Source organism: Eleutherodactylus coqui, chromosome 5, assembly GCF_035609145.1.
Source record: "Eleutherodactylus coqui strain aEleCoq1 chromosome 5, aEleCoq1.hap1, whole genome shotgun sequence".
Classification (NCBI taxonomy): Eukaryota; Metazoa; Chordata; class Amphibia; order Anura; family Eleutherodactylidae; genus Eleutherodactylus; species Eleutherodactylus coqui.
In genome coordinates, this window is record NC_089841.1 from 174255618 (window position 1) to 174281004 (window position 25387).

The 25387-nt window shown below is 42.7% G+C and overlaps 1 protein-coding gene and 1 long non-coding RNA gene across 5 annotated transcripts in view; both read left to right on the forward strand.

Moving 5' to 3' along the window:
• LOC136628105 (uncharacterized) overlaps positions 1-25387 on the forward strand; it is a 304442-nt gene that overhangs the window by 54955 nt on the left and 224100 nt on the right. The window lies entirely within an intron of this gene.
• On the forward strand, positions 731-21877 carry HNRNPC (heterogeneous nuclear ribonucleoprotein C). 4 transcript variants are annotated; one of them, XM_066603737.1, is made up of 9 exons: positions 731-906; positions 9068-9097; positions 15142-15414; positions 15690-15765; positions 18261-18308; positions 18390-18559; positions 20579-20689; positions 20808-20944; positions 21607-21877. In XM_066603737.1, the coding sequence occupies exons 3-9, from the start codon at positions 15174-15176 to the stop codon at positions 21685-21687; spliced, it is 864 nt and encodes a 287-aa protein (XP_066459834.1). In that variant the 5' UTR covers positions 731-906; positions 9068-9097; positions 15142-15173; the 3' UTR covers positions 21688-21877. The 4 variants fall into 4 exon arrangements, with proteins under 4 accessions (XP_066459834.1, XP_066459835.1, XP_066459832.1 ...); XM_066603738.1 differs by lacking the exon at positions 9068-9097; XM_066603735.1 differs by lacking the exons at positions 731-906; positions 9068-9097 and adding an exon at positions 9321-9721.

Genomic DNA, 25387 nt, shown 5'->3' on the forward strand with positions numbered 1-25387 from the left:
TGAAGGAGCACTAAAGGTGCAGCTTTCTCCTAACTTCCTACATAAATGCGCAGTGAATAAACACGTATCATGTGTATTTTTACAGCTCCCATAGACTTGTAACACGGACCAAAACAGGACAGGCTGTGATTTCTCTCACGTGTGACTAACGCATGTTTGAATACCCCAATGTAAGTCTATGTGGTGCCAGCACTGAAAAAATACATGTGGGCCCTAACAGCTGCCCGCTGGGGGTCCTGGGTGCTGGATCCCCACGGAATCAGCAATGATCCACTATTGTTGACCCATTCTGAGGTGAGATCAGCCATGTTATATTAGTGGACAACCCCTTTAATGTTTGAGCCCCACTTGGGAGGACATAGTATCATGACATGTACATTAAATGATGTGGAGTCTGCTGTAGCTACAGATGAACCTTGTAGCATGGCTACTGATCCTGCATTCACATAAGAAACAGGCCTTTGGCCTACACAGCCCACACGCACTCCCTTATCAGCCTCTCCATAGCAACGTTCACCCGCGTGACGTCACGCAGCTGGAAACGCTAAGAAGAACGCGGGCCTTAAAAGTCATCCTGATTGGTCAGCCTTTCCCAAGCATGACGAAGGTACTCATAAGTCCCGCCCCTCCTCTCTCACTGGTCGGTTTAGCGACTTCCTTCCATGATTGACAATTCTCTCGTCCAATCGGCTTTCGAGTACGCCTCAGTCTTTCATTACGTGCCTCTCTTACCGAGCTGCGCAGTTGAGAAACCGCCATTTTATGTTAGAGGCTCAGAGACGGTTGTAGACGTTTCCCGATACCTCTCCGCTAGCTTACCTATAGCCGTAGCGCTACCCGCTTTGTCGTTGACTCGCTGAAGCCAGAAACCTTCAGCGGCCGCCTGTGAGAGAGCGAAGGAAGAAGGTGAGTCCTTGACGAGAGACGTGTCTGAAAATGGCCCCCGTGCTAAGGCCGCGCCGAGTGTCTGCGCCATATGAGGGCTTGCTTACACGGGTTTGTAGTCGTTTCGCCGTGTCGCTGCGGAGGGGCTTGTAGAGCAGGTGGGATGGCGCGGGTTACCTCACGGGAGCCGGCCGGGGCCTGGCTGTGAGCAGCACGTTGTTGAAGCAGAACATGGCGGCGCCGCTGCACGCTGACCTGGGACGGCTGCTTTGTACTGGAGCATTAGCGCTGCCTAGTGACCGCCATCTGCCGGGGGGACGGACATAGCCCTGGAATCAGAGGGGCTGTGAGGATAGCCTCGTGTGCGGCGGTACGGCAGCTGGAAGGCCTGCACGGAAAACGGGGCTTACAACTCTGCCTTTTTTTTTTTTTAACCGCAGTGGTCTGAAAAACTAGTAAGGCCGCGTGCTGTGCCGTCTGAGTACAGCCTGAGGCCTTGTGCGGGGTCCCAACATTTTTTTTTTTTTTTTTTAATTTTGCAGTTTGGGCACTTAGTTGAGCTCAGAGGAGAGGCGCTCTGTGGTAACAGACTCCTATGGTGTTTCCCATATCGGTAGTTCGAGAAGGCAATGCACATGGAAGGCTGGGGCTGTGGAGCCAGAAGCACATGACTGCTAGTCCAACCCTTGGAAACTTCTGCAGTAGTTAACTGTAAGCCTTTCCCCATAGGGCATAATAGAAGGTGCATCTGACTACAGGTCTGTTAGGCCTCATGTCCACGTGCTGAACGGATTGCACACGCGGGAGCCCGCTGCAGAATCCGGCCCTCCCGGCGACCGCATGTACCTGTCCAGGTCATTTTTTCTGTTCTGCGGAAGGGACGGCCGACGCACATGCGCAGTACAGTTTTGTAGGGTTTTTTCATTTATTTTTTTTTTCGGCCTGCTTTCCTGCGGAATCCACAGGCTGCGGATCGGACGGCTTCCATTGACTTCAATAGGAGCCGCACTGAAATGGAGCGTGCTGCGATTTGTTTTCCAGACTAGAAAATTCGCAAATCAAAGCTGCATGCTTTAATTCAGGAGCGGACGTCCATGCTTCCCTATGGGAGGCTTGAATTGCGGATCTCTGCGTGAGCTAAGGGGTAAAATGCCCCAGCTCACAGGTTTCCCCGATCCCAGCTGTTAGTCACTATTGGGCTCCTTCAGTGATGGCACAGCTTCCGCCGACCCAATGCGGTCTCCATGATGTATAGCATTGTGCAGGAATACGCCTCACAGATAATGCATATATGACATTATGCATTAAAAGCTGTTCCATGAAATTAAGTCCTCCTCTCCCCATAGCAGACGATCCGCAGTTCAGTATGCCCCATAGACAATCATTGGGCATTCGCAGGTAATTAAAGGGGTTGTCTCGCGGCAGCAAGTGGGGTTATACACTTCTGTATGGCCATATTAATGCACTTTGTAATATACATCGTGCATTAAATATGAGCCATACAGAAGTTATTCACTTACCTGCTCCGTTGCTAGCGTCCCCGTTGCCATGGTTCCGTCTAACTTCGGTGTCTTGCTTTTTTAGACGCGCTTGCGCAGATGCATCTTCTCCCTTCGGCTGGTCTTGGAAGCATCGGCGTTTTGGCTCCGCCCCCTTTTCGCGTCATCGCGTAGCTCCGCCCCCGTCATGTGCCGATTCCAGACAATCAGGAGGCTGGAACCGGCACACGTCATGGGGCGGAGCTACGCGATGCCGCGAAAAGGGGGCGGAGCCAAAACGCCGATGCTTCCTAGACCAGCCGAAGGGAGAAGATGCATCTGCGCAAGCGCGTCTAAAAAAGCAAGAAGACACCGAAGTTAGACGGAACCATGGCAACGGGGACGCTAGCAACGGAGCAGGTAAGTGAATAACTTCTGTATGGCTCATATTTAATGCACGATGTATATTACAAAGTGCATTAATATGGCCATACAGAAGTGTATAACCCCACTTGGTTTCGCGAGACAACCCCTTTAAATACCTGCGGGTGCCATTTTTCCTGGCGTGCAGATCACATGCGGGTTCCCCCTCGGACGGACGGCTTCCATTGAAGTCAATGGAAGCTGTCTGATCAACGGCAGACACTACAGATGTGCCACAGGAAAGCAGGACATTTGAAAAAAAAAGCACTGAGCAGCACACTGGCCGAGTGCATCCGTTGTGCTGAAGAAAAGATCTGGCTGGGATGAAGAACCGCAGCTGGACAGGTAAGAAAATGTCCATGGCTGCAAGCACGGGTGGAATCTGCTGCGGGATTCCATACTTGGAATCGGTGCGTGCCCGTGGGCATGAGGCCGCAAACCACCATTTTGCACTTGCTATTCTTGCATTGGTTCTGAGCTACAATTGATATTCTAGCCCAAAGGCTGTATTCCCGCATATAACACGTGTGGGTTTTGGTGCAGAGGTTGCACACTGTGGCCTCCCCTAAATGGCCATTGCAATACAATGTTTACATTGATTCCAGATTGGTGGGTGTTGTACGGGAGGAGGGTGGGCAGTTTATATGCACTTTTAAACAGTGCATCCAGTTTAAGTAAATATTCGTTATGGAGAAAGAAATGAATTTGACTTTCGAGCGCTTTTATCTGTTTTGCTCTGAAACGGTTTAACTAGAGCCTAATTTTACATGTGGACGGACCTTAATTTTAACTGCTCCTCTTCTGAATTTTATGTGTGCATCTTACAGGGATTCTGTCATGAGGTTCATGTTGCTTGAACCAGGAACAGTTAGTCACATGACCTCCATGTATGGTTTTGCCGATGCTGTGTGTGAGTGGCTTTAGGGTGCTACTGTGTTTTCCTGAAAATAAGCCCTAGCCTGACTGGGTATGTTTGAAATATATGCCCTATCCCAAAAATAAGCCCTAGCCACACTGCATATCTCTAGCAGACTTTGTCCAGGTCCCTCATGCTGCTATCAAGAGTTATGGCGTGGTTTCTGCAGTCCTCGACCGCTCATATAACGTCACTTAATGATTGTGGCATTCATAAATCCCACCTCCAGGAAGCAATGGCTGTGATTTGTTCTGAGTGCTGCATTGATTTCGCTGAGCCGCGGTCGAAGAACCAATCGCAACCATTACTTCCTGGAGATGGGGTTTATGTTTCCTATAATCAGGAAGTGATGTGTGAGCGGTGGGAACAGCTCTGGAGAGCAGCGGGAAGGACCTGGACAGAGCCTGCTAGGTAAGTATAAGGCATCCTGAAATAATATCTAGTGTCTCTTTGGGTCAAAAATTAATGACTGGGTCTTATTTTCAGGAAAACACTGGTTTACATGAGTGCTAGCAGCTACTGTGAGCAGTTGTTTCTATTCAATTGCCAGGCTGTGCTAGCACTTGTGTAATAGCTCCCTAATGCACAGTGTGTATCAGGTAGCCAGGGAAGCGGTTTAGTCTAGCTCCAGGACCAGAGGGTTGCTTTAAGTGTATATTCAGGCTGCAGTTGTGCTGTTTTTGTCACATGACTTGGAACCATACATGGTTTTACTGTAAACTGCTATAGTTTAGTGCAGAACTGCGAGCAGTTTTTGCTTTGTGGTTCTCTGCCATATGACAAACGGCACCACACTGAAAATGCATCTCATTAAGATGTAAGTTGAATATTCATCTGCAGTTCTACTCTTTTCCATCCTATACATCAGTGTTTCAACTCTAGTCCTCAGGGACCCCCTAACAGGTCATGTTCTTAGGATATCCTATAATAACACATGTGGCAATGTCTCAGGCACTGACAATAATTACATCACCTGTGCAATACTGAGGATATCCTAAAAACATGACCTGTTCAGGGTTCCTGAGGACTGGAGTTGAGAAACACTAATGTATAGAATGGAAAAGAGTATTGAGAAACGCTACTATGCATGATTTAGCTCCTGATTTATCGATCGTGTGATTTCACTTCGCTGAGCTGCACTAAATCTGATCTGAACCCTCACTACTGTTGCTGCTTCAGCTGTTAAACTGAAACACAAGCTGGCCATTTAGGCTGCCTGTCCACGGACAATGATCCACCGGCGGATCATGCTGTGTGAAGCTTTTCATAGTGTTGCTATGGAAAGCGCAGCGTCTGCATCCACGAGCGATCCTCCACTTGCGGGATTTAAATCACGGCATGCTGCAATTCTCCGCTGTGAGCCTATCTGTTAGATAGGCTCACCGATGAGACCTGTCAGCTTTCGCCCCCCCCCCCCCCCCCATCCTTCCTTGTTCCCCGCAGTAGAATATTGCTAGCGATATTCTGCCTTGGCTGTGTACAGGGGGCCTTACCCACCCACTAAAAATAGCACAATTTATGACAGTCCTTCAGACTGAAAAAAACCCCAAAATGTTACCTAATAGCCATTGGCTCCAAAACCCCATACTCGCCTCTCCAGATCCACGGTGCAGCGCACGACGCGTTGGGCGGTGTCGCGTAATACCGCGATAGTTCTGCTGTGCTCACAGCAAAAATATCACATGACGGATGGCTTCATTGCGATTCTCCGCTCACGGCCGGCAGTTCGCAGCATGCTGTGAATTGCCGCGATTCTCCGCGGTCAAACTATCTGTTAGGCTGACCGGCGGAGATTCATTCGTCTGTGGCTCCTGTTCCTGGGCGGCGGAGATTCGCTGCGAGATACCGCAACGCCCGTCGACAGAGGACCTTAAAGCCATACAAAAAGCTAAAACACGAGGGAGTTTCATATGACAGCTACCCCTCCAATCCCCTCAGGTAACCCAATATACAATGTTAACCTGTGGCAACATTAAACCAGTAAATGGCAAAAAAGGCAATAATAAACATGCAGCCTAGGAAATGGGCAATGTTTGATTAAAACCTGGAGCAAAAAAGTAATTTTAGCTCTTAACTAGAAGGTACCTGTATATGGGGGCCCCCAGTAGCAGATGTGATCTAGACAATAAAAGAATAAACAAAATGCATTTGAGGGGATCTCACCCAAAGTACTGAAGCCGAATGTGCTCAAAGGGGACCCACGTGTATCGCCACTGCTCATGGCTTCTTCAGGATTGTAATTTAACATTCCCAAACATAAGAAATTAAATCACCTGATTGACATCTGGTTACCACATGTCTTAGAGGAGGCTGGGTTGCGCCAATGGGCACACCATATACCTATACCACCTTATGGGTGTTGCACATAAGAATATAGTAAATCGCATACTTGACCTCAGCTCACCTACAGCTGCCAATGACTCAAACTTTGCCAGTAACATGGCTGTTGTGGGATGTGGGTGGGATTTTGGCGCATCAGGACTACCGCAGCATGGGCTCCTATCTAAACTCCTCCCACTTTTCTCCAAAAGATATAATTGGTTTCCTCCCAACATAATTACACTGGTGTCATGGCTCTTGTTAAATAATGGCCTTGAGCTGAGGGGAACAGCAAAAGCATAGGGCAGTGTACTTTCTCCAGCTCATGGCGGTCACAGGCACCTTTTGTGTCAGGGGGACAAGTTTTGCTAGTGACATGTCAGCTAAGTGCAAAGAAAGTTTGTTACAGCGGTGCTGGGTTTGGTTGCAAATGGTGCCCAATCTGAAAATTCTGGTTTCCGTTTGCAAAAATCTTCGGCACAATTTTGGGTAGCCTTTCATGAATTTCCATCCTTAAACCGAAAACCATTGATGGATGTTATCTATCCCTTACCGCAGATGTAAACGCAGTCTCCCTTGGTGGTTCAGATGGTTTGTTTGCTGTAATAGTGGAAATGGCCAAGAGCATGAAGCACTTGTTAAATCTTAGAAGTGCCTCCAAATTTTTTTTTTTGTATAAATGTGATCTCAAATGGGTATGTGCATTTCTTTTTTTTCTCCTACCCAACTATCCCTTTTTCCAATTTCCCTGAATCTAAACTATTTTCCCCTTCTCCTTTCCACAGGACAGAGATCTGAGCAGTTCTCCAAATTACCCCTCCACCTTCCCTGACCTGTTCTGAGAGAAATTAAATACATCCCCCTCTCCTGCCTTTCATTAGAGAATACAGTAGTCTCCAAATTCACATGTAGTAGTCCAGGTGTTTTCAATAGCTTGCAGTGCTCCAACTTTATTTAATGGGAGACTATTGAGAAAATTAAAAATAACCACCTCTCCAATTGTTGCCACAATATGAACTTTATTTTTTGCATTAGAAGAGCAAAATGCTGTACTTACAATGCTGTTCAAAAGTCCCTCATCAGTTACAAAAAGGTTGAGATTTTATCTAAATTTTTAATTAATAAAATACAGTATGTTCTATATATCATATTTGTAATTTCGTGTAGATTTCAGATTACTGTTCTACAAAAAAAAAAAAATTGTACTAAGAGGCATGATTAAGTAAGTTCATAATTTTGTCCACACCTTCATTGGTGTTTTACATTCAACGTGTTGGAAATATGGCATGTAAGTGCGTGAACAGCGCAAACCAGTTCTGCTACATTTGTGGTTAGATTATATTTGCCTCCCACAAGCCTTGTATGACGGCAATCATGCACAAAGCCTACTTCTTATGCTTTGGTTGTAAAGTAGATCAGGACAAAGCATGGGCTCTGCATTTTTGTTGCAATACCTGTTTAACAAATCTCTGGTTGTGGCTGTATGGGAAGGGACATGTTATGACCTTTGCAGTCCCAATGGTATGGAAGGCGCCAAGTAATCACATTACAGTGCTCCTGGCTCTTCCATCCTCCCCCCTCAGAACACAAGGCCTGTATGTTTCTTTGGGAGACTACTTATGAAATGGTCTAAAAAAATAACAGTCCTGTAGTTGCCTATAGCATCCAATCACAGCGCAGTGTATTTCCATTTTTGTTAAAAAAAAAAAACAGTTTAGGGGTACGAAAAAAACAAACTTTAAAATGGAGGCAAAATGCTTATTTTGTTCATTTTTTTGCCTCCCAAAAAAGTGCAATGAGCGATCAAAAAAGCCATTTCAACCCCAAAATGGTACTAATAAAAACTTTTGGCTGACTTTTTAGGTGCAATAGTTAATTGCCAGAATTGGAGCTATAGTAGCACCAATCAGGGGCTGCTCCATACACTCTCCACAACTGCATGATGTATATACATTATGTGGTCCAGAATGGGTTGAGCGCCCAAGGTTTGTTTTCCTCCAATGGGGACTTCATCTTTTAGGATGAGGATACTGCCTGCCATTGGTCAAAACACATGATTTAGTGGTTCCTGAGGAACAGTACCCAACAAGTGGAATAGCCAGCCCAGTCACCAGAAATCTCATGGCAAAGAGTGTCTGTGGAAATATTCAAGACATTGCAATATGAGAAGGGACCTGACTGAAAGCATAATCAATACCTAGTTTTTGTTGAAGGCCGCCTGCACACGGGTGGAAATCCCGCGGCGGGATTTCCGCCGCTCAAAGCCTGCATAGGAGTGCATTACAATACGCACTCCTATGCAGACGGCCGCGGTTTGGCTGCGCGAAATGTCGTGCGGCAAATAAACCGCGGCATGTCCTATTTTTGTGCGGGGCTCGCAGAGCCTCGCACAGATACGACACTCACCCGGCTCCGGTCTGCGCATGCGCCGGCTGCCGGACGCGGGTGAGTACGCTCTCGTCTCTGCAGGCGGTCGGGTCCCGCGGCGAGATTTCTCGCCGCCGGATCCGACCCGCTCGTCTGCAGGCGGCCGAAGAGGGAGCTCCTGCACTCCATGCCTGACAGATAGTTTGGTGACCAAGAACAAAGCATGGCCAATGCAGTGTTGTTGAATTACTAATGTTCTCATATTGTACTTTTGTAGTATACTTGTAGCATTCAGTGAAAAAGTAAACTTTCAGGATTTTTTCCCCTCAAATTTCAGACACTGCCATATAATGCTGCCAAATCTAGATTTTCCTAATTTAAGCTTGGTTTCAATGTATTAAGATCTTAAAAATTTAGAGTGATGCAGGACTTTTGAACAGCACTGTAACTGCTTGGAAGAACATTTCATCTCCTCCCTACCCCCACCCTCCCTTTCCCATCCTTTCAATGCAGAATTTTTGGGGTGTATTACCTGATCATGATGACAAGTAACGCTTTACAAGAGAATCATTTTTAAGAATTGCTAGTATTTTTAAGTGGACTTTTTACTGAAATTCTCTACTTTTTTTTTAAACCTGATTTGGATTATTTTCATAATTTTCCCCCTTTTTTTTCACAGCGAAGAATTTTTTTTGAAACGCCAACTACAGTAAGTCTCGCATTTTCTGTGTTTTTAAATTGTTTTTTTTTTGTTTTTTTTTTCAAGATTTTTCCTACCTTACTGGTCTCCTTTTTAACATTGCTGTATTTCTAATTTTTTTTTATTTTTATAGTTTTTATATAAACTGTATGTATAAATATTGGTACTGCTGCTAAATTTTTCTCACTGTTTTAATTTTTTTTTTAATTTTTCATGGTGGGGGTTGGATTGGGAAGGAGTCTTTCTTTAATTTTTAATTATGCATAGTCTATAATTTTTTTTTTTGCTAAAAGTATGAAAAACAGGAAAAAAAAATCTCCCAGTTGCGATGTGTAGATGTTAAAATTTTTCTTGATATGTTATAAGTTTTACTTTATGCAGCTAGCTTTATGAAATATTTTCAATCTTTGGTATAGGTTTTAGTAATGCTGTTGGAACACTTGTAATGTTTTCCTACTGTGCATTACCACTGTGGGCAGTGGCATTTTTGACAGTTGCAGTTAATGTCCCTTCATTTAGGCCCTTTCCCTGCCCCCTCCCCATCCCACCTCCCATACCCTATAGCCCCCACCGTTGACAATCTGCAGCAGAAAGCGGAGAAAGACCACTGGCAAGTTAATCAACTGATGCCTGGTAAGACTGGTTGAATAAGGTAAAAAAAAGTACATCGATAACATGTTACTATTAACTGAGCCCATCACTTTCATTATGACAGACTTGTTCACATAGCTTACTACATAGTTTAAAAATAAAAGGTATCGCTGGTAATTGCTGCATAAGAACTGGGATACATGAACGAATTAAAGGTTTTCAAAGAACTAAAGCATTTCACTGGCTATAAACCTTTTGAAAATGGTTTACTGACCCTGTGGACAACCTAAGGCTATATTCACACAGGCAAGTGCAATTTCAGTTGGGAAACTGTGAGTGTTATAGGTTTTACATGAAGTGGTCTTTTTTTTTGGGGGGGGGGGGGGGGGGGGGGTCTTTCACATGTCAAGGAAGGTGGTCCGATTGATGTAAATCAAAACTCCCATTGAAGTCTGCGTAAAATAAAACTGAGGGCACATGCATGCCATGCGAGAGCATTACGGGTTTTTTTTTTGTTTTTTTAAACGGACCATTGATGCATGAAAAAATGCACGTGAACACACACATTGACTTGAATGGGTTAGAATTCTGTTCGGGTTTCAAATTTGGATGTTAAAATTGCCTCTGTGAATAAGGCTAAGGAATAAGGTTGGAATCGCACGTGCAGTTTGTGGGGTTTTTTTTCTTTTCCTCCCTCTAAGGTTGTTACAGAAAAGAAAGTATATTGATCTTAGACCTACTCTTGGGTTGTGCTGAAAACTGCATGTGTGATTCTAGACTTAAGAATATGCAAGTAGCCCAACACTCAACAGGGAATAGCTTTCCTTAGAATATGAGCACTTGAAGGCATTAAATGCAAAAGCTTCAAGTGGGGTGATCCTGCTGAGACAACCCATGTGTATTTGTACAGAAAAACCTGTGTAAAAGTGGGTGTGCCTATGTTAACATTTCTTTTGGTCAAAAGGTATGTGCGGTTGTCCCTGGGCCATAGGCAAATGTGGGCATGCAGGAGATGCCTGTCATGACTACTGTCTGCCTGTTCAAAGATATGAGATTGAAGGAGCTGTCCAATGAAAGCAAGTTACCCCCGCCACCCCCCATGCACAAGATAGGGATAACTTGTAGATCAGCAGGAGTCTGACCATTGAGACTCCCACAGGTCCCAAGAACAGAGCACCAGTGTGTACAGGAATAAACGGAACAGCAGTCACACATGCATACTATACAGTAAAACCTCTACTAGCGTTGGTAATCCGTCTGAAAGCAACCTGCTTTACCTGAAACCGTTGCTACTCGAGGTAAATTAATTCGTTCTAGACATTCCAAACACACAAACCATTTAATGGAGAATAAATATGATCTTTAGTACCAAAAACAATAACCATAAATGAATATAAGACTACTGTATAGAATAAATGAAAAACATGTTACTGTGTTATCTGTGGTGTTACATAGGACTGCAGGTCACATCTACGTAATCTGTGTATTACCCGTCACTGACGATGAAGGGTGGGTTGCATTAGCAGGAGAGGACGCCAAGCAGGAGATCACAGGGGTTCAGTAGTAGGGACACGCCAGTGGTGGTAGAGGCAACCAATGTCACTAGAGACAAAATGTGGATTTAAAAAAAAAAACAGCCTTAGTGGAAATCGGCCTTAGTAGATGTCAATTCTAGTAGAGGTTTTACTGTAGTTCCATTCTTTTCAGTAGGACTGCTAGAGGTAGCAGAGTGCAAGTGTTCCATTATCTGTGGCAATTCCAATGAATTTGGAGGTAGCATATCCATGCTTTTTTTCCCTTCATTCCTGTAGGCACCATCCTATGTTCTTAGATCAGTGAGGGTTCCAGCTATCAGACCTCACTCTGATCAGTTATCCCTTAGGCCTGTGTCACATGGATGTTTTTGTGCGCTCAATACTCAGATAAAACCCATTGTTTTCAAAAGGTTACTTCACAAGTGTGTATTTTGTGTGCACATTTAAATAGTGCAATAAAAATGCAACATGCTCTATTTTCCTGTGCATTTATGCAGGAAAAGAACACATGTTGAACTCAAACTAATTGGCCATTCTAATGGCCGATCGCAATTTTGCATGCACAAAAAATACAGTAAATGCTATTGTGCAGGAAAATACACAACGCACGATGTGCAAAAATGTGGCTGAAATGCAAATATACATGTGCTCGTGTGACACAAGCCTTATCCTGTGTATAAGGATTAACATGCTTTCCTGGGGAAATTCCTTTAAAGACTGCCTGCACTTTCACCTTTTTGGGTACTTCTGCTTCATCTGCATTTTTCAGCTCTTTTTGGCAGCTGAAGATGAACCTATAAAGTGCTAACTTAGTGCTATATGGGACTGTCTTCAGCAGGCGACTGAGCAGAACCACTATGAAAGTGAATGTGCAGGTACTCAAATCTTTCTGCAGAAGGAAGTTGCTGTCACATGAAGGAAGACCTTTTGCCAGTAAAGTGCCCACTTTACATAGATTCTGGGCAAGCAGTCTTTGGTAGGTGCACCCACTTCTGGTTTTATTTCAGACCAGCTGCTTTACATGGGTCTGAGGCCCAATTTAACCCCTTAGTGACCGGCCTATTGTATTTTTACATCCTGCAGCTGTAGGCTACGTATGAAGAGAGATCGCGTGGCGATCTCCCTCCAGACATTGCGGCTGCTTGCTGTTACAGCAAACACACGGCGACAACAGCTCCGATAAGCCGCGTGGTCTATCGGAGCTGTTAACCCTTTAAATGTCGCTGTCAATTCTGAAAGCAGCACTTAAATCCCCCCCGAGATCGCGGGTGTCATGGCAGCCGAGGGCCTTCTGCCATGACAGCCCTGGGGCCTTTCAGAATGCCTATCAAGCCCTGCTCGTGGGGTGGCTTGATAGAATGTCTGCTCAATCACAGTATGATGTAATGATGTGGCATTACATCATACTACATGAGTGATCAAAGCATTGCAAGTTGTTTCCCCTGGGGACTAAAAAGTAAAAATAAGATTAATAAAGCTTAGCTAATTATAAAAAAAATCTCCTTATGCCATATTTTTAATAAAGGAATCTAAGTAATACACATTTGGTATCGCTGCGTCCATAAAAGTCCAATCTATGAAAGTAATGCATTATTTAACCCGCACGATGAATGTCATTAAAAAAAAGCCAAGAATGTGTTTGTTTTTTTTAATTTTTTCCTCCTGTCCAAGGAAAAATGCAGAAAAAAAGCGATCAAAAAGTTATATATATTCCAAAATGGTACCAGCGCAAACTACACGTTGTCCTGCATAAAATGAGCCCACACAACTATGTAGATGGAAAATTAAAAAGGCTATTGTGCGCAGAAGATGGCGGCAGAAAATAGTTTAAAAAAAATTAAATATCTTTGGAAAAAAACTACATAAGCTTGATATTGTAGTTATCGTACTGACCCAAAGAATAAAGTTGACCAATAGTCCTTTTTGTTGCAGTTTGTGCGCTGTAGAAACAAGGTGCATCGAAAGATAGCAGAACTTCATTTTTTTTTCTCCCATTTCTCTTCACTTAGAATTTTTTAAAGTTTGCCAGTGCATTATGATATATCAAATAGTACCATTGAAAATTACAGCTTGTCCCGCATAAAACAAGCCCTCATACAGCTAAATCGGTGGATAAATAAGTTACTTGGGGGCGTGGGCCTTTGTCACTAAGGGGTTAATTTGGCACTTTTATACAAAGGGTTTTTTTCTTACTAGACTGTAGGATGACTTCAGAAAGTAAGGTTCTTTTAAATTCGGCTTTTTTTTTTAAATGCTTAAAAAAATAAGAGGGAAAAATGCAAAAAAAAAATGTTGAGGCTTGCATTGGGCATTATATATATATAGAGATGAGCGAACCTACTCGGCCACGCACCTTTTTCGCCCGAGCGCCGCGATTTTCGAGTACTTCCGTACTCGGGTGAAAAGATTCGGGGGGCGCCGTGGGTGAGTGGGGGGGTTGCAGTGGGGAGGGGGGGGGCTCCCCACTGGTCTCCGCTGCTACTCCCCCCCCCCCCCCCCCCCCCCCCCCCCCCCGAATCTTTTCACCCGAGTACAGAAGTACTCGCAAATCGCCGTGTTTGATCAATTACTCGAAACGAGTATATCCGCTCATCTCTAATTATATACAAAAGTCAGATACTTGTTCATTGTTAAGAGTGCAACACATCTGCAGCAGTTCTCCCCAGTTTAGTAGTAATCGTGGCAAAACCAAGCTATTTGACCACACCATGTATGTAGACCCTTACTAGACCTGATTTTCAAAAGCTATGTGATCTGGCTGTGTTGCTATATCTGCTTATGTTGGCTCACAGTGATGTGAAGATGCTTATACACAAGACTAAAATGAACGATATCAACCATAATGATAACTTTTCACCCAACGAATGAGAACGAACGATCAGTTCAGCAACTGCTGACAGGCATCATCTAGAGGGAAGTCTACCACATTTGAAACTTTCATCTAATAGTTGGACAAGACTTTCCAGAAAGATCTTTCACCTATCACCTGGTGTCATTGAACATATATGGCCAGTTAGAATGACACTGACAGCCAATATTGACTAAAATAGGCATGCGTTTCTCTGCAAGACTTTGATTCACCAGACTTTATTAAAAAAAAAAAAAAAAAAGTTCCTATACTTTCAGTCTGCAGCACTTGTGCTCTGTCGGCTGTTTTAGCCTTCTCCTGGCAGCTGAAGGCGGTCCCATATAGCGCTATATGGGACCGTCTTCAGCTGCCTGCTGGAGCTGAAGACAGCCAACAGAGCGTGAGTGATGTAGACTGAAGGTGCAGGTACTCTTTGGATTGATGGATGAACCACCATTCATTTTCTAATGTGTATTGCCACCTTGACCACTAAGATGTTTGTCCTGTGAATGGCTGTTAGGAAGATCGCTTCAGTACAATTGATCAATCTGCCCATGTATCTGTGGTTAAAAGGAACTTGACAGCACTTTTAAGCCCTGTAAACTACATTATGGGGCTCAGGTGACTGCCAATATGGACAATGTATATGGCTGTATCTGCAAGACTGACCAAAACGGTGGTTCAGCCATCATTCTACCTTTTTAATGTGGATGGCCACACCTCTGTGCTCTCTGTAAGAGTGGGTCCACGTGGCCTTCTAAAAAGTTACATGGTGTGCATGGACCGATTTTTCTCAAGGGTACAACGCTGGAATGACTAACCTGGTGAGTATAAAAAGCAGCTCCCTGGCCCCTGTTTCCTCACTGCTAAACTCCTTAACTTAGTTTTTAGTGCTCTAAGGTGCTGGCAGGTTCCCTCTGAGGTTTGAAAACTCAGACTAGCTTTTTGCACAATAGAGTTAAGAGTTCCATATTCTTTGGAGGTTAATGTGCCTTGACATGCAGCAGTGATTTTTTTTTTTCATACTTGTTCATGAATTTTGTTTTTTAAATAGCTTTTTTTTTTTTTTTTTTTTCTAGGGTACCAAATTGCTACTGTAGGGAGTAGAGCAATGGCGAGCAATGTCACTAACAAAACAGACCCTCGCTCTTTGAACTCCAGAGTATTTATTGGAAACCTAAACACATTAGTGGTGAAGAGAGGAGATGTAGAAGCAATCTTTTCTAAATATGGCAAGATTGTGGGCTGCTCCGTACACAAGGGCTTTGCATTTGTGCAATACAACAACGAACGCACTGCCCGTACTGCTGTAGCAGGGGAGGATGGACGAATGATAGCTGGGCAGGTCCTGGGTGAGTGACTGGAAAACTGTTTAATAGGCTATTAATTTATATGGACTTCCTATGGCTTGACACTTTGGACGTAATCTTCGTTTGTAAATCATGTATCTGTATTTTTGTGAATGTCTTATGGCTTTCTATCTGGAATCTAGAAATCTTTCACAGCCAAGCTGGAATTTCATTTTAGTTTGGAACTCTGAGTTATACTTTCTATAAATTTAAATCTTGGTCAAGCTGTCAGAATTGGGATGCAGATAAACACAATGTAAACTGGCACTTTATTTTAGATATCAACTTGGCTGCTGAGCCCAAAGCAAACAGAGGAAAAGGAGGAATCAAACGATCAGCAGCAGATATGTATGGGTGAGTAAAAAAAAAATCAATGAAGCTTTGGTGTTTGGACACTTTATATGGAATTCCTTAGAGTACCTGCACTTTAAAGTTAAAGGGCTCCAGCTCTATCGGCTGTTTTTGGATCATTTTGGCAGATGAAGACAGCTTTGTATAGCGCTATATGTGGGGGTCTTGCGCTGCCAGAAGGAGCTAAAAACTGCCAGCGAAGCCAGTACACTCCAAATGTGACAGTGCAGTACCCTTTAATTAAAATAAAAATTTGAAACTACAGTTTCCTAATGTAACATTTCTGCAGTTATCTGAAGAACTCTGGAAATGTGTGGGAGCTTGTATGGTACTGTAGCAAATCAAATTATCTATATTTAGTATTTGAAATGCAGATTCATGTGTCCTGAAATTGGTGTGCTGCTTTGGCTGGTGGTGTGAAACAAGCTGGCAGATGGGGAAAAACTGATATGCCTTTGTCTGCTTAGTTCATTCTCAAGCCTAGCTTGTCACTGCAAGAACTCTGGTATGATTAATTATTTTCTAAAAGTAAACTTGCATTGTGCTTTGAAATGGTATTTTAGACAGATGTTCTTCGGGACTAGAGTGGCATGACACTAGACATGTCATGTTTTCAGAATTTCCTTAGTATTGTAAAGGCGATAGGATTAGGATTTCGTTTCTCAGAAATTGCCACAGATGTTCCCTAAAGGATACCCTCAAAACATGACTTGTTGTGGATACTTGAGGACTGGAGTTGAGAAACACTGGGGCAAACTTACTAATACTGCCAGTGGGTATATATATCAATATTGCAGATCCGCATCAAAATCTACAGGTGTTGCAAGTGGATTTTGACACCACCACATTTGAAGAAATCCCATGTTGAATTTCATAACAAAAACATGCTGTGGAATTTATATATATTTTCAAGTGTATGAGTTTGTTCGAAATCTCACCCACAGCACTTGTATTACATGATGCTGGGGCCAATTTTGCAGTGGAAAATTGGCAGCATTTCCACTACCTGTGAACGTACCCTAATGCAGTGTAAACTTAAACTACCGTTGAAAATGCGCTACATTTATGACAGCTGTATTTGTCCCATCTGATCGCTATTCTTTGCAACTACTGGTATTTTATCACTTTTAAATGGATAGAACATCCTAAAACTATAGTCCGTTTTGTATGAATGGCTGCAATAGCAAAATAAAATAAAACATAATTGTCAAACTTTGGCTATAGCTTCTGATTTACGGATATAGTATGGCCAATATATGGGGGCAAGGTTCATCACTCATTGTAGCTTACTATAAAACTGCCTACAGCTCCGCCACTACCTTGGTGTTATAGCAAAATCTGCATGGGATTAATTGAGGACCCTGCAATTTTTTTGGCCCATTCCATTCTTATAATAACACCTGTGCAGACATAGTTGTAGGTTTATTAATCCCTTCTAATGGTAAGCAGTGTGAATTTAGAAACCTGACACATTTTTAGAGTGCCTGGTCTAATGCTAGATAAAATTTTGTGCATCTTTAGACACTTGTTTTACATCATCTATTGGTTGGCAAGATTTTGGTGTACGGTGTCATGTTAGAAGCCAGTGCTGTTTCCGTAGCTTCCCTGCAGTTACGTTACGAAAGCAAGGTAGCACCGCCTGCTTGGCTGTTTCCATAATCTAGGCCGCCTCTTAGCTGCCGCATGCAGATGGGGTATTCTATCGCGGACAGAATTCTGAGATGGGAATAATCCTTTAAAGGGATTATGTCTCCACCTTTGCTGCCTTTTGAGTGCAACATTTAGGTAGTGATGGGCAATGCTGATTACAGCTAAAGGTGTGTACTATGTAAATGTCAAGGGGTTTGTCAGAAACTTACATCTTAGTAGCAGCCACAGAGAACTTCTAAAAGTAGTCAATGTTCATGAGCTGCAGGCTAGCCCTGCTCACTCCTGTTACTGTTAAAGGGATTTTCCAGGGAGAATACTACTGATGACCTCCTGTGTAGTGACCGGCACTTGTAACTGCAGGCACGGCTCTCATTAAAATCTGCGTGAGCTGTGCCTGCAGTTACCATCACCGGCCACTACAGAGGTCGGTGCGGAGACTTCTGTATTTGCGACACTGACAGCATGCGCCCGCTCAGCTGATCGGTTGAGATCCCAAGTGACGGACCCCAGCTGATCAACTATTGATGACCTATCCTTAGGATAGGTCATCAATAGTATTCTCCCTGAATTGGTGTGTCAAAGCACAATAATGGTGGTGAAACATTCTTCTTAAGGCATGCCTAATATTTTGATCTGCTAGAACAAAAGCTATTGCCAGTAGTGTCTGGCAGCAGCTTGCTTCCATCTTTCCATTAATTTTTTTAAGTTGTTTTCTCAAAGTTAAGTATTCTTTAAATATTTGTAAGTGTATATAGGTATGTATAATCTATTTCCCTTGTAATAGAACATGTAAAATCTTTTTATAATGCCACACATACTAAAACTAAGTGTGCTTTTTGCCTTGTTAGGTCATCTTTTGACTTGGACTATGATTTTCAGCGGGACTATTATGACAGGTAAGTGAATGCCTCATGTAAAACAAAAGCTTTGCAGGCTTCGTGCTGTACAGGTTACTTGATGCCATCATTTTTGACTAGTGTATATTACAGCTATACTGCAGCTCGTGTGCCACCTCCACCACCACCAATAGCTCGGGCTGTGGTACCTTCAAAACGTCAAAGAGTATCTGGAAATACATCCCGTCGTGGAAAAAGTGGTTTCAACTCCAAGGGTGGTCCGCGTGGTGGGTCTTCAAAGTCTAGCAGATGTAAGTTGAACATTTTTGTCTTAGCACATTTACTTAGAGTAAAGCAAATCATAACTGTGGTAAGTCAGTATACCATCCTGTTAAATCTAAAGGTGTTTTGATCCCCTGAAAAATAATAGTTGCTCAGTATGTTATAAAAGGAAATCTAATGTGTTGGCAATTATCCTGAGCTTTTAGTCAAACAAGTCTCCTATCAGTTCCTGTTGGTGTCATGTAACAGAGGTAGGTAATTGGCCTTGCATGTTAAATTAGTAATGGTGCACTCACACTGGACAACTATTGTCTAATCCAGCACAAGAGCGGGTGATGTCACCACTAGCTGGTCACACTCATGCAGAACATAGCGGAGTATCGCTCACATCTTGCTCAGTGCTTCACGTTCTTTGTGAAACACTAAGCGGGGAGCCAAATGACCCTCAAGTTATAGGCACTAATTAGCCATAACCTTAAAACCACTGGCAGATAAAATGCACATTGATTATCTTGTGAGAATGTGCACCTGTCAAGAGGTAGGATAATCTTGACTAAATAAGCAAAGCTCATACACAAAAGGAGTGTACTAAAAAAATGCCATGTTTATCAATAAAGTGAAATGCACAGTGATAGGGTCTCAGGATATCGGCAAACAAGAACTGAATACCAACAAACATGCAGTTATCAGCCTTATGTGCCATGTACCCAGATGGAGAGGAGTTTAGGAGTGTAAAGTCAGAGGTAGAACACCAGCTGCCCCATAAGTGAGCAAGCTTGTCAGGGCATTTTCTATCTGTAGAACTAGTCCTTTTAAAAGAAACTGCATGAAGTATTATAGACTTGCGAAAAGATAATGTGGGAGGTTGGCGATAAATACATTGCATGGCAATAGCTTTGCTAGTAGAGACTAGTGTTTCTTGTATAAAAATATGGTGGTAGTGTTACCACTGTTCATTGTCCAATATTCCAGATTAAGGGCTCCAGAGGGACCAGGATACCTAGTATAAGGGAATTAAGACCAAATGCCTGGCCCCAGAATGGGTCGAGTTCAGTTTCCATCATTCCTGCGATATAGCTATATGCATGCAGAGTTTTGGCATATAAGGATATGCCCAACTTTCTCACAAAAGTTATGACAGTGGCTTTTTTCAGCAGGGTAATGTGCCCTGCCATAAAGTTAAAAATGATTTGTTCTAGGAACATGACAGTTCATGATGTTGACTTGGCCTCCAAATTTCCCAGATCTCAATCAAATGAAGAATGTCTGAGATGTGTTGTAAGTCTGATTTATGGAGAGACTTTAATGGATCTTATCTGCGGGACACATTCAAAAGTCTTGAGCTGCCTTCATACAGATCATGTTTGCAGTGGAAAACCTGCAGCAAATATTTATCAAATCTGCATCTAAATGATAGTTTTGGTCACTTTTTGTTGCCGATCTATTTGTGTGAACTGTAAATGCTGCTGGTTTTTTTGTTTTGTTTTTTTCCTCCACTGTGGACATTCCACAGCATTTCTGTAATGTGTGAAGGTGGCCTTAGAGTCCATGTCTTGATAGGTCAGATGTTTTGGCAGTCCAAAGGAGAGAAACCTAATCAACACATTTTGTTTTATGGCTAATCTGTTATATTGTTACTAGTTAGAGCAACTTGCATGTGAATTTCTTACATTTGGAAGAGTAACTTATTTTATTAGTATTGTACTGTCCTTAAAATATATTTTATGCCTCTTAAAGGTGTTTACTGGGACCTCAACTATTTGACCTATCCTGAGCATAAGTCATCAATAATGATATGTTTTATCAGCCATGCTGTGAGTGAGAACAGTTGGTAATGCAGACAGCTTCCATTGAGTTCAATAGGTGCTGTGCCTGCATTACAAACCTGGGCTGCTGCAATGTGATGACAGCTGATCACTGGGGGTTCTGAGCAGCAGACCCCTACCATTCAGATACTTGTCTCCAGAAAAAGTCCTTTAAAGGTTCCTGAACACAGACATCACTTTTTCTGTGTGCTAGTTTCTAACAAGTAACCTTACCTTTTACAGTGAAGGGAGATGATTTACAAACCATCAAAAAAGAGCTCAGTCAGATAAAGCAGAGAGTAGATTCTCTTCTGGAAAGTTTGGAACGTATTGAACGTGAGCAGTCAAAACAAGGTAGGAAATTGTGTGATATTTGTTTGGATTACTATAAAACTTGTCATTTCATATTAGTCATAGATCAGTATTTTAGCTACTGTGCAGCATGGTGATATGTCAAACTTGTCTACTTCAGAGACCAAACTGGATGATGATCAGAGCAGTAGCTCTTTGAAAAAGGAGGAAACAAGTGTGAAAATGGTGGCAGAGGAAGCGGGTGATTCAGGAGAAGAGGGAGACCTGCTTGATGATGATGATCAGGGTGAAGACACGGTAAGGAATTGACAATTGTAATTTTTACTTTGTAGTTACCTTTGCCAGATTTTTCTGCTAGTAAAGCCATTTTTGTGTGGTATAATGTGAACAGTGTGTTTTATGAAGACCTGGGGGGGGAATTGTCGGTTCCATACCTCTTTGTGTATACTTGGAATACAGGCTTTATCGTCTGACCCATTTCACATCGATTTGAAAGTGGCCTTAGTTAATACATTAGATTTAGGGATATACAGGGTTACAGTTTTGTATCGAGGTATGGAAAACTATATACCTATCTAAAATGCTTTTACACAAGGATTATAAAAAAAAAAATCGATAGATCATTCGAATTTGAGATCGTTACGTGTAAACACAGCCAACAATTGAATGATTAATTTGTTCGCTTACCATTCATCGTTTTATGTAAGAGTAAAAATCATCGTTGGCTTGCTCAGTTTAAACAAAAATTGTTCAGACGTTCTCTTCACTGGTACAGTGAACTGTGACCCTGTTAAGGAATTTTTTTTTTTTTTTTACCAGAGGGAGGTTGAGTAGTAGCCTTTTATATTGATACTACCGGTAGCTAGTTTGACTAGTACATGTTATCCAGAGACGACCACACACACACTTAATATCAGAAATGTCTTCTAACCAAACCACTGCTATTTTTGTCAATTTAGCTTGAAGAAATTAAAGATGGGGACAAAGAAACGGAAGAAGGAGAAGATGAAGGGGACAGCGCAAATGAGGAAGATTCTTAAAATAAAAGTCAAGTTCTTGATAAACTCCCTTTCAGCCTATTGTGTATAGTTGGTTCATAGCTCCACCCCCTTTACCATCACATGCACCATCAGCTCTTCAAGCCTGTTTATTATGCACCCTGCATTTCCTCTGCCTCCTTTTCATTTTGATACCTATTTGCGACTTCTAGAATAAAGTGTATTGTTTTTACATGTCTTGTCTTGCTGTTTTGCTTATCTACTAACTTTTCATTCCCTTCTTCCTGGTATATCTCATTTGAGGCCCTGTCATTTTAAGGTTTCTTATGTTTAAACATGAAATATGCTATACCCTTGACACTGTTCTCAGCACTATGTTGCTACACTAAGTTAGTGTAAAATGAAAAATAAGTTTCTTTAGAAATAAACTTTTTTTTTAATAACTTAAGTCTTGTCTATAAATAGAAGTAACATTTTATAATTTGTACATTTCTTTGAAGCTAAGAGTAGCTGAGGCAGAAGCAGTATATTGACAAGATGTCAGGAGCGCAGACTGAGGGAAATGTATGTATAACAAAACCTAGATATTTTATTACTGTTATATGGTTACAGCTGTGCCTGCACTAGGTATTACTGTGCAGGCACAGCTGGAGTCCCCTGCTTCAGCTGTGCGGTTAGCTTGAAGACATTTCTTAGCTCACTCTTCACATAGCTGAATAGGGGTTTTGTACAAAAAAGGTCCAGAGTGGACTAATAAAACACAGCTCCATATCTCCTGTTCTGTACATTTTTGAAATACTTATTAGAGTAATTGCATGTCTTTGTTTATGCAACTGCAACCAGTTTCAAATACATAAAGCCTCTCAACTAATTATGTTTTGATGTCTTAGCATATAAGTTAAACGAAAAGTATACAAACATAAGCAATTTTAACATTTGTCTATTTTTACAGTAAAGTCTGTTTTGTAGTTGAATGCTTTCTGTAACACATTTTTTCAAAGCGGAACATGGAAACGTAAAACTTGAGGGTTCCATGAGTTTCCTATTGACTAGTGTAAATAAAGTATGCATTGAGCAAACATTTCTGTTCCACCAGAAAACATGTTATAGTATGGTTTCTAACACGTAAGTACATGTACATAAAGGAAGTAAAGTGTTTTTGAACTACATTCGACCACTGGTCTGTTATATCAAAATTTATACTCTTGAAAGATGGCTAAAACAGGATATGAGCAGCCCTTGAGAGGCTCCAACAAAAATCACCAGTAGTCTTTGGCAATGTGGTCAAAATAAACAAATACTACTGGTGGTAGAGGCCACCCCATGAAGACTTGCTGTGTGATAACATTTATTACAACACATGCAGTAGACTAGCATATTCACTTGTCTTATTGCATACCTGTGAAAATCAAGGAATGTTATAATGGATGTCTGGGTGGTTAAAGAGTACTTGTGTCCTAAGGTGAAAGTTCAGGTACTCTTTAAAGAGGCTGTACCAAGATTAAATTTTATTTCGTGTCCATAGGACCCCTACAGATCTCAAATTGGGATCCTGTGTCCCTCCACCCCCCACCCCCCCTCTGCCTGCCGCTGCAGGGATTGCTATCTCCACCCCCCTGTGGTGACATCAGAATGAATGGAGTGCTGGCTGACGTGTGGTCGGCGCTCCATTCATTTAAGTGGGGTTTGTCACTCGGGTATCTCGGCAGTCCCATTAGAAGTAAATGGAGCGCCAGCGTGCACTCTACTCCTGTCCTCACTGCAGCGTTACTGACACACACACCCAGCCCCACAATGAGGAGACTAATACTCTTAACCCTTTGCAATCCAACTTGGTCTTCAGGCTTTCTCTTTCTACCATTATACAATGGCGCCATCTGCTGGCTTGAGCCAGTACTGCGGTATGGGGCATGCTGGAGAGGCCCCCGACAACAGAACGGCCAGTAATATACAGTAAGAATACCCTGCCAGGCGTCTTCCAACATTGGAGCTGTACAGCCTTCAATTCCGACTTCCATTGCACATGGGAGTAAAAATCTGCTTCAGTGTCTCCTATAGATGTGGCAGAGTTGCCAGAACTCGTGCCGTCCAGTGTGGGTGTTCTAGGTAAAAATCTCATCAAGGATAATATCTGCATGGACTTAAAGAAATTTTTTGATTTGCCCTTGGTCAAAGTTAAAGGGGTTGTCTCGCGAAAGCAAGTGGGGTTAAGCACTTCTGTATGGCCATATTAATGCACTTTGTAATATACATCGTGCATTAAATATGAGCCATACAGAAGTTATTCACTTATCTTCCCTGCGCTGGCGTCCCCGTCTCCATGGCTCCGTCTAACTTCAGCGTCTAATCGCCCGATTAGACGCGCTTGCGCAGAAGGGTCTTCTGCCTTCGGGTCTGTTCGGCAGCAACAGCGTTTTGGCTCCGCCCCTTCTACGCATCATCACGTAGCTCCGCCCCGTCATGTGTGCCGATTCCAGCCAATCAGGAGGCTGGAATCGGCACATGATGGGGCGGAGCTACGTGATAACACGTAGAAGGGGCGGAGCCAAAACGCTGTTGCTGCCGAACAGACCCGAAGGCAGAAGACCCTTCTGCGCAAGCGCGTCTAATCGGGCGATTAGACGCTGAAGTTAGACGGAGCCATGGAGACGGACGCCAGCACAGGGAAGGTAAGTGAATAACTTCTGTATGGCTCATATTTAATGCACGATGTATATTACAAAGTGCATTAATATGGCCATACAGAAGTGCTGAACCCCACTTGCTGCCGTGAGACAACCCCTTTAAAGCTAGAACTCAAGCGGTGCTAACAACTCTGCCACCACACTTGTCTATTCTACTCTAGATGAGAACAAGAGAATGCGAAACATGGGAAAACCCATCCAGCTGTTGCCAATGGTCTGATTCAAACTTGAAACTGCAGCACTGCCAAGCTGCAATACTAACTGAGTCACTGGATTCATCTCCAAAGGAGAAGAATAAACACAGAACATACAAACTCCATGCAGATGTCAAATCGGCTGTGACCCTAAAATACCAGCACTACAAGGCAATAGTGCTAGTCACTGAGCCCCCAAGTTGCTTCTCCAGAAGTAATTTTCCATCTTTTCCTTGTCATTTTTATGACTTTTCCTGCTACTTGGTCTCCACTGGAGGAAGAGGGAACAAGCACAGTGACTTATTCGTTGGCATTGTTGCCTTACTGCTGTTCTAGGTTCAAATCTTTCCAATTGCAACACTTGGGATGGTGTGCTTTATGTTCTGTTTGTGGTTTTATCCTTCCTGTTCTCTGGAGCAGAAGGCACAGGTGTTAGTTGTAAGCACTGCTGCCTTAAAGAGCTGGAGTTTTTGTTCAAATATGACTCTAGATGAGAACTGCAACAAGTAGCATCACAAAACGTAGAACTCATCTATAGAACAGCCAAGTCTGATGGCTCAGTTTTTAGCACTGCTGCTTTGCAGTACTGGAGTTGTAAGTTCAAATCTAACAAAGGGCAACATCTGGATGGAGTTTTCAAAGTCCATGCATATGTTATCCATGATGGGATTTGAACACTACCTCTTTTGGCCCAATTTTTTTTTTAAACAAGGTTTTGTAATCATGGTAGGCAACACTAGTAATAACTACTTTCCCCTTTAGGAAACATGTACATCAAGCACACATTGCAGCTATGAAATCCTTTTTGCTGGACAATCTAACAGGGTTTTTTTGAAGTGGCCATTCTTCAGTCACTCCGGAGTT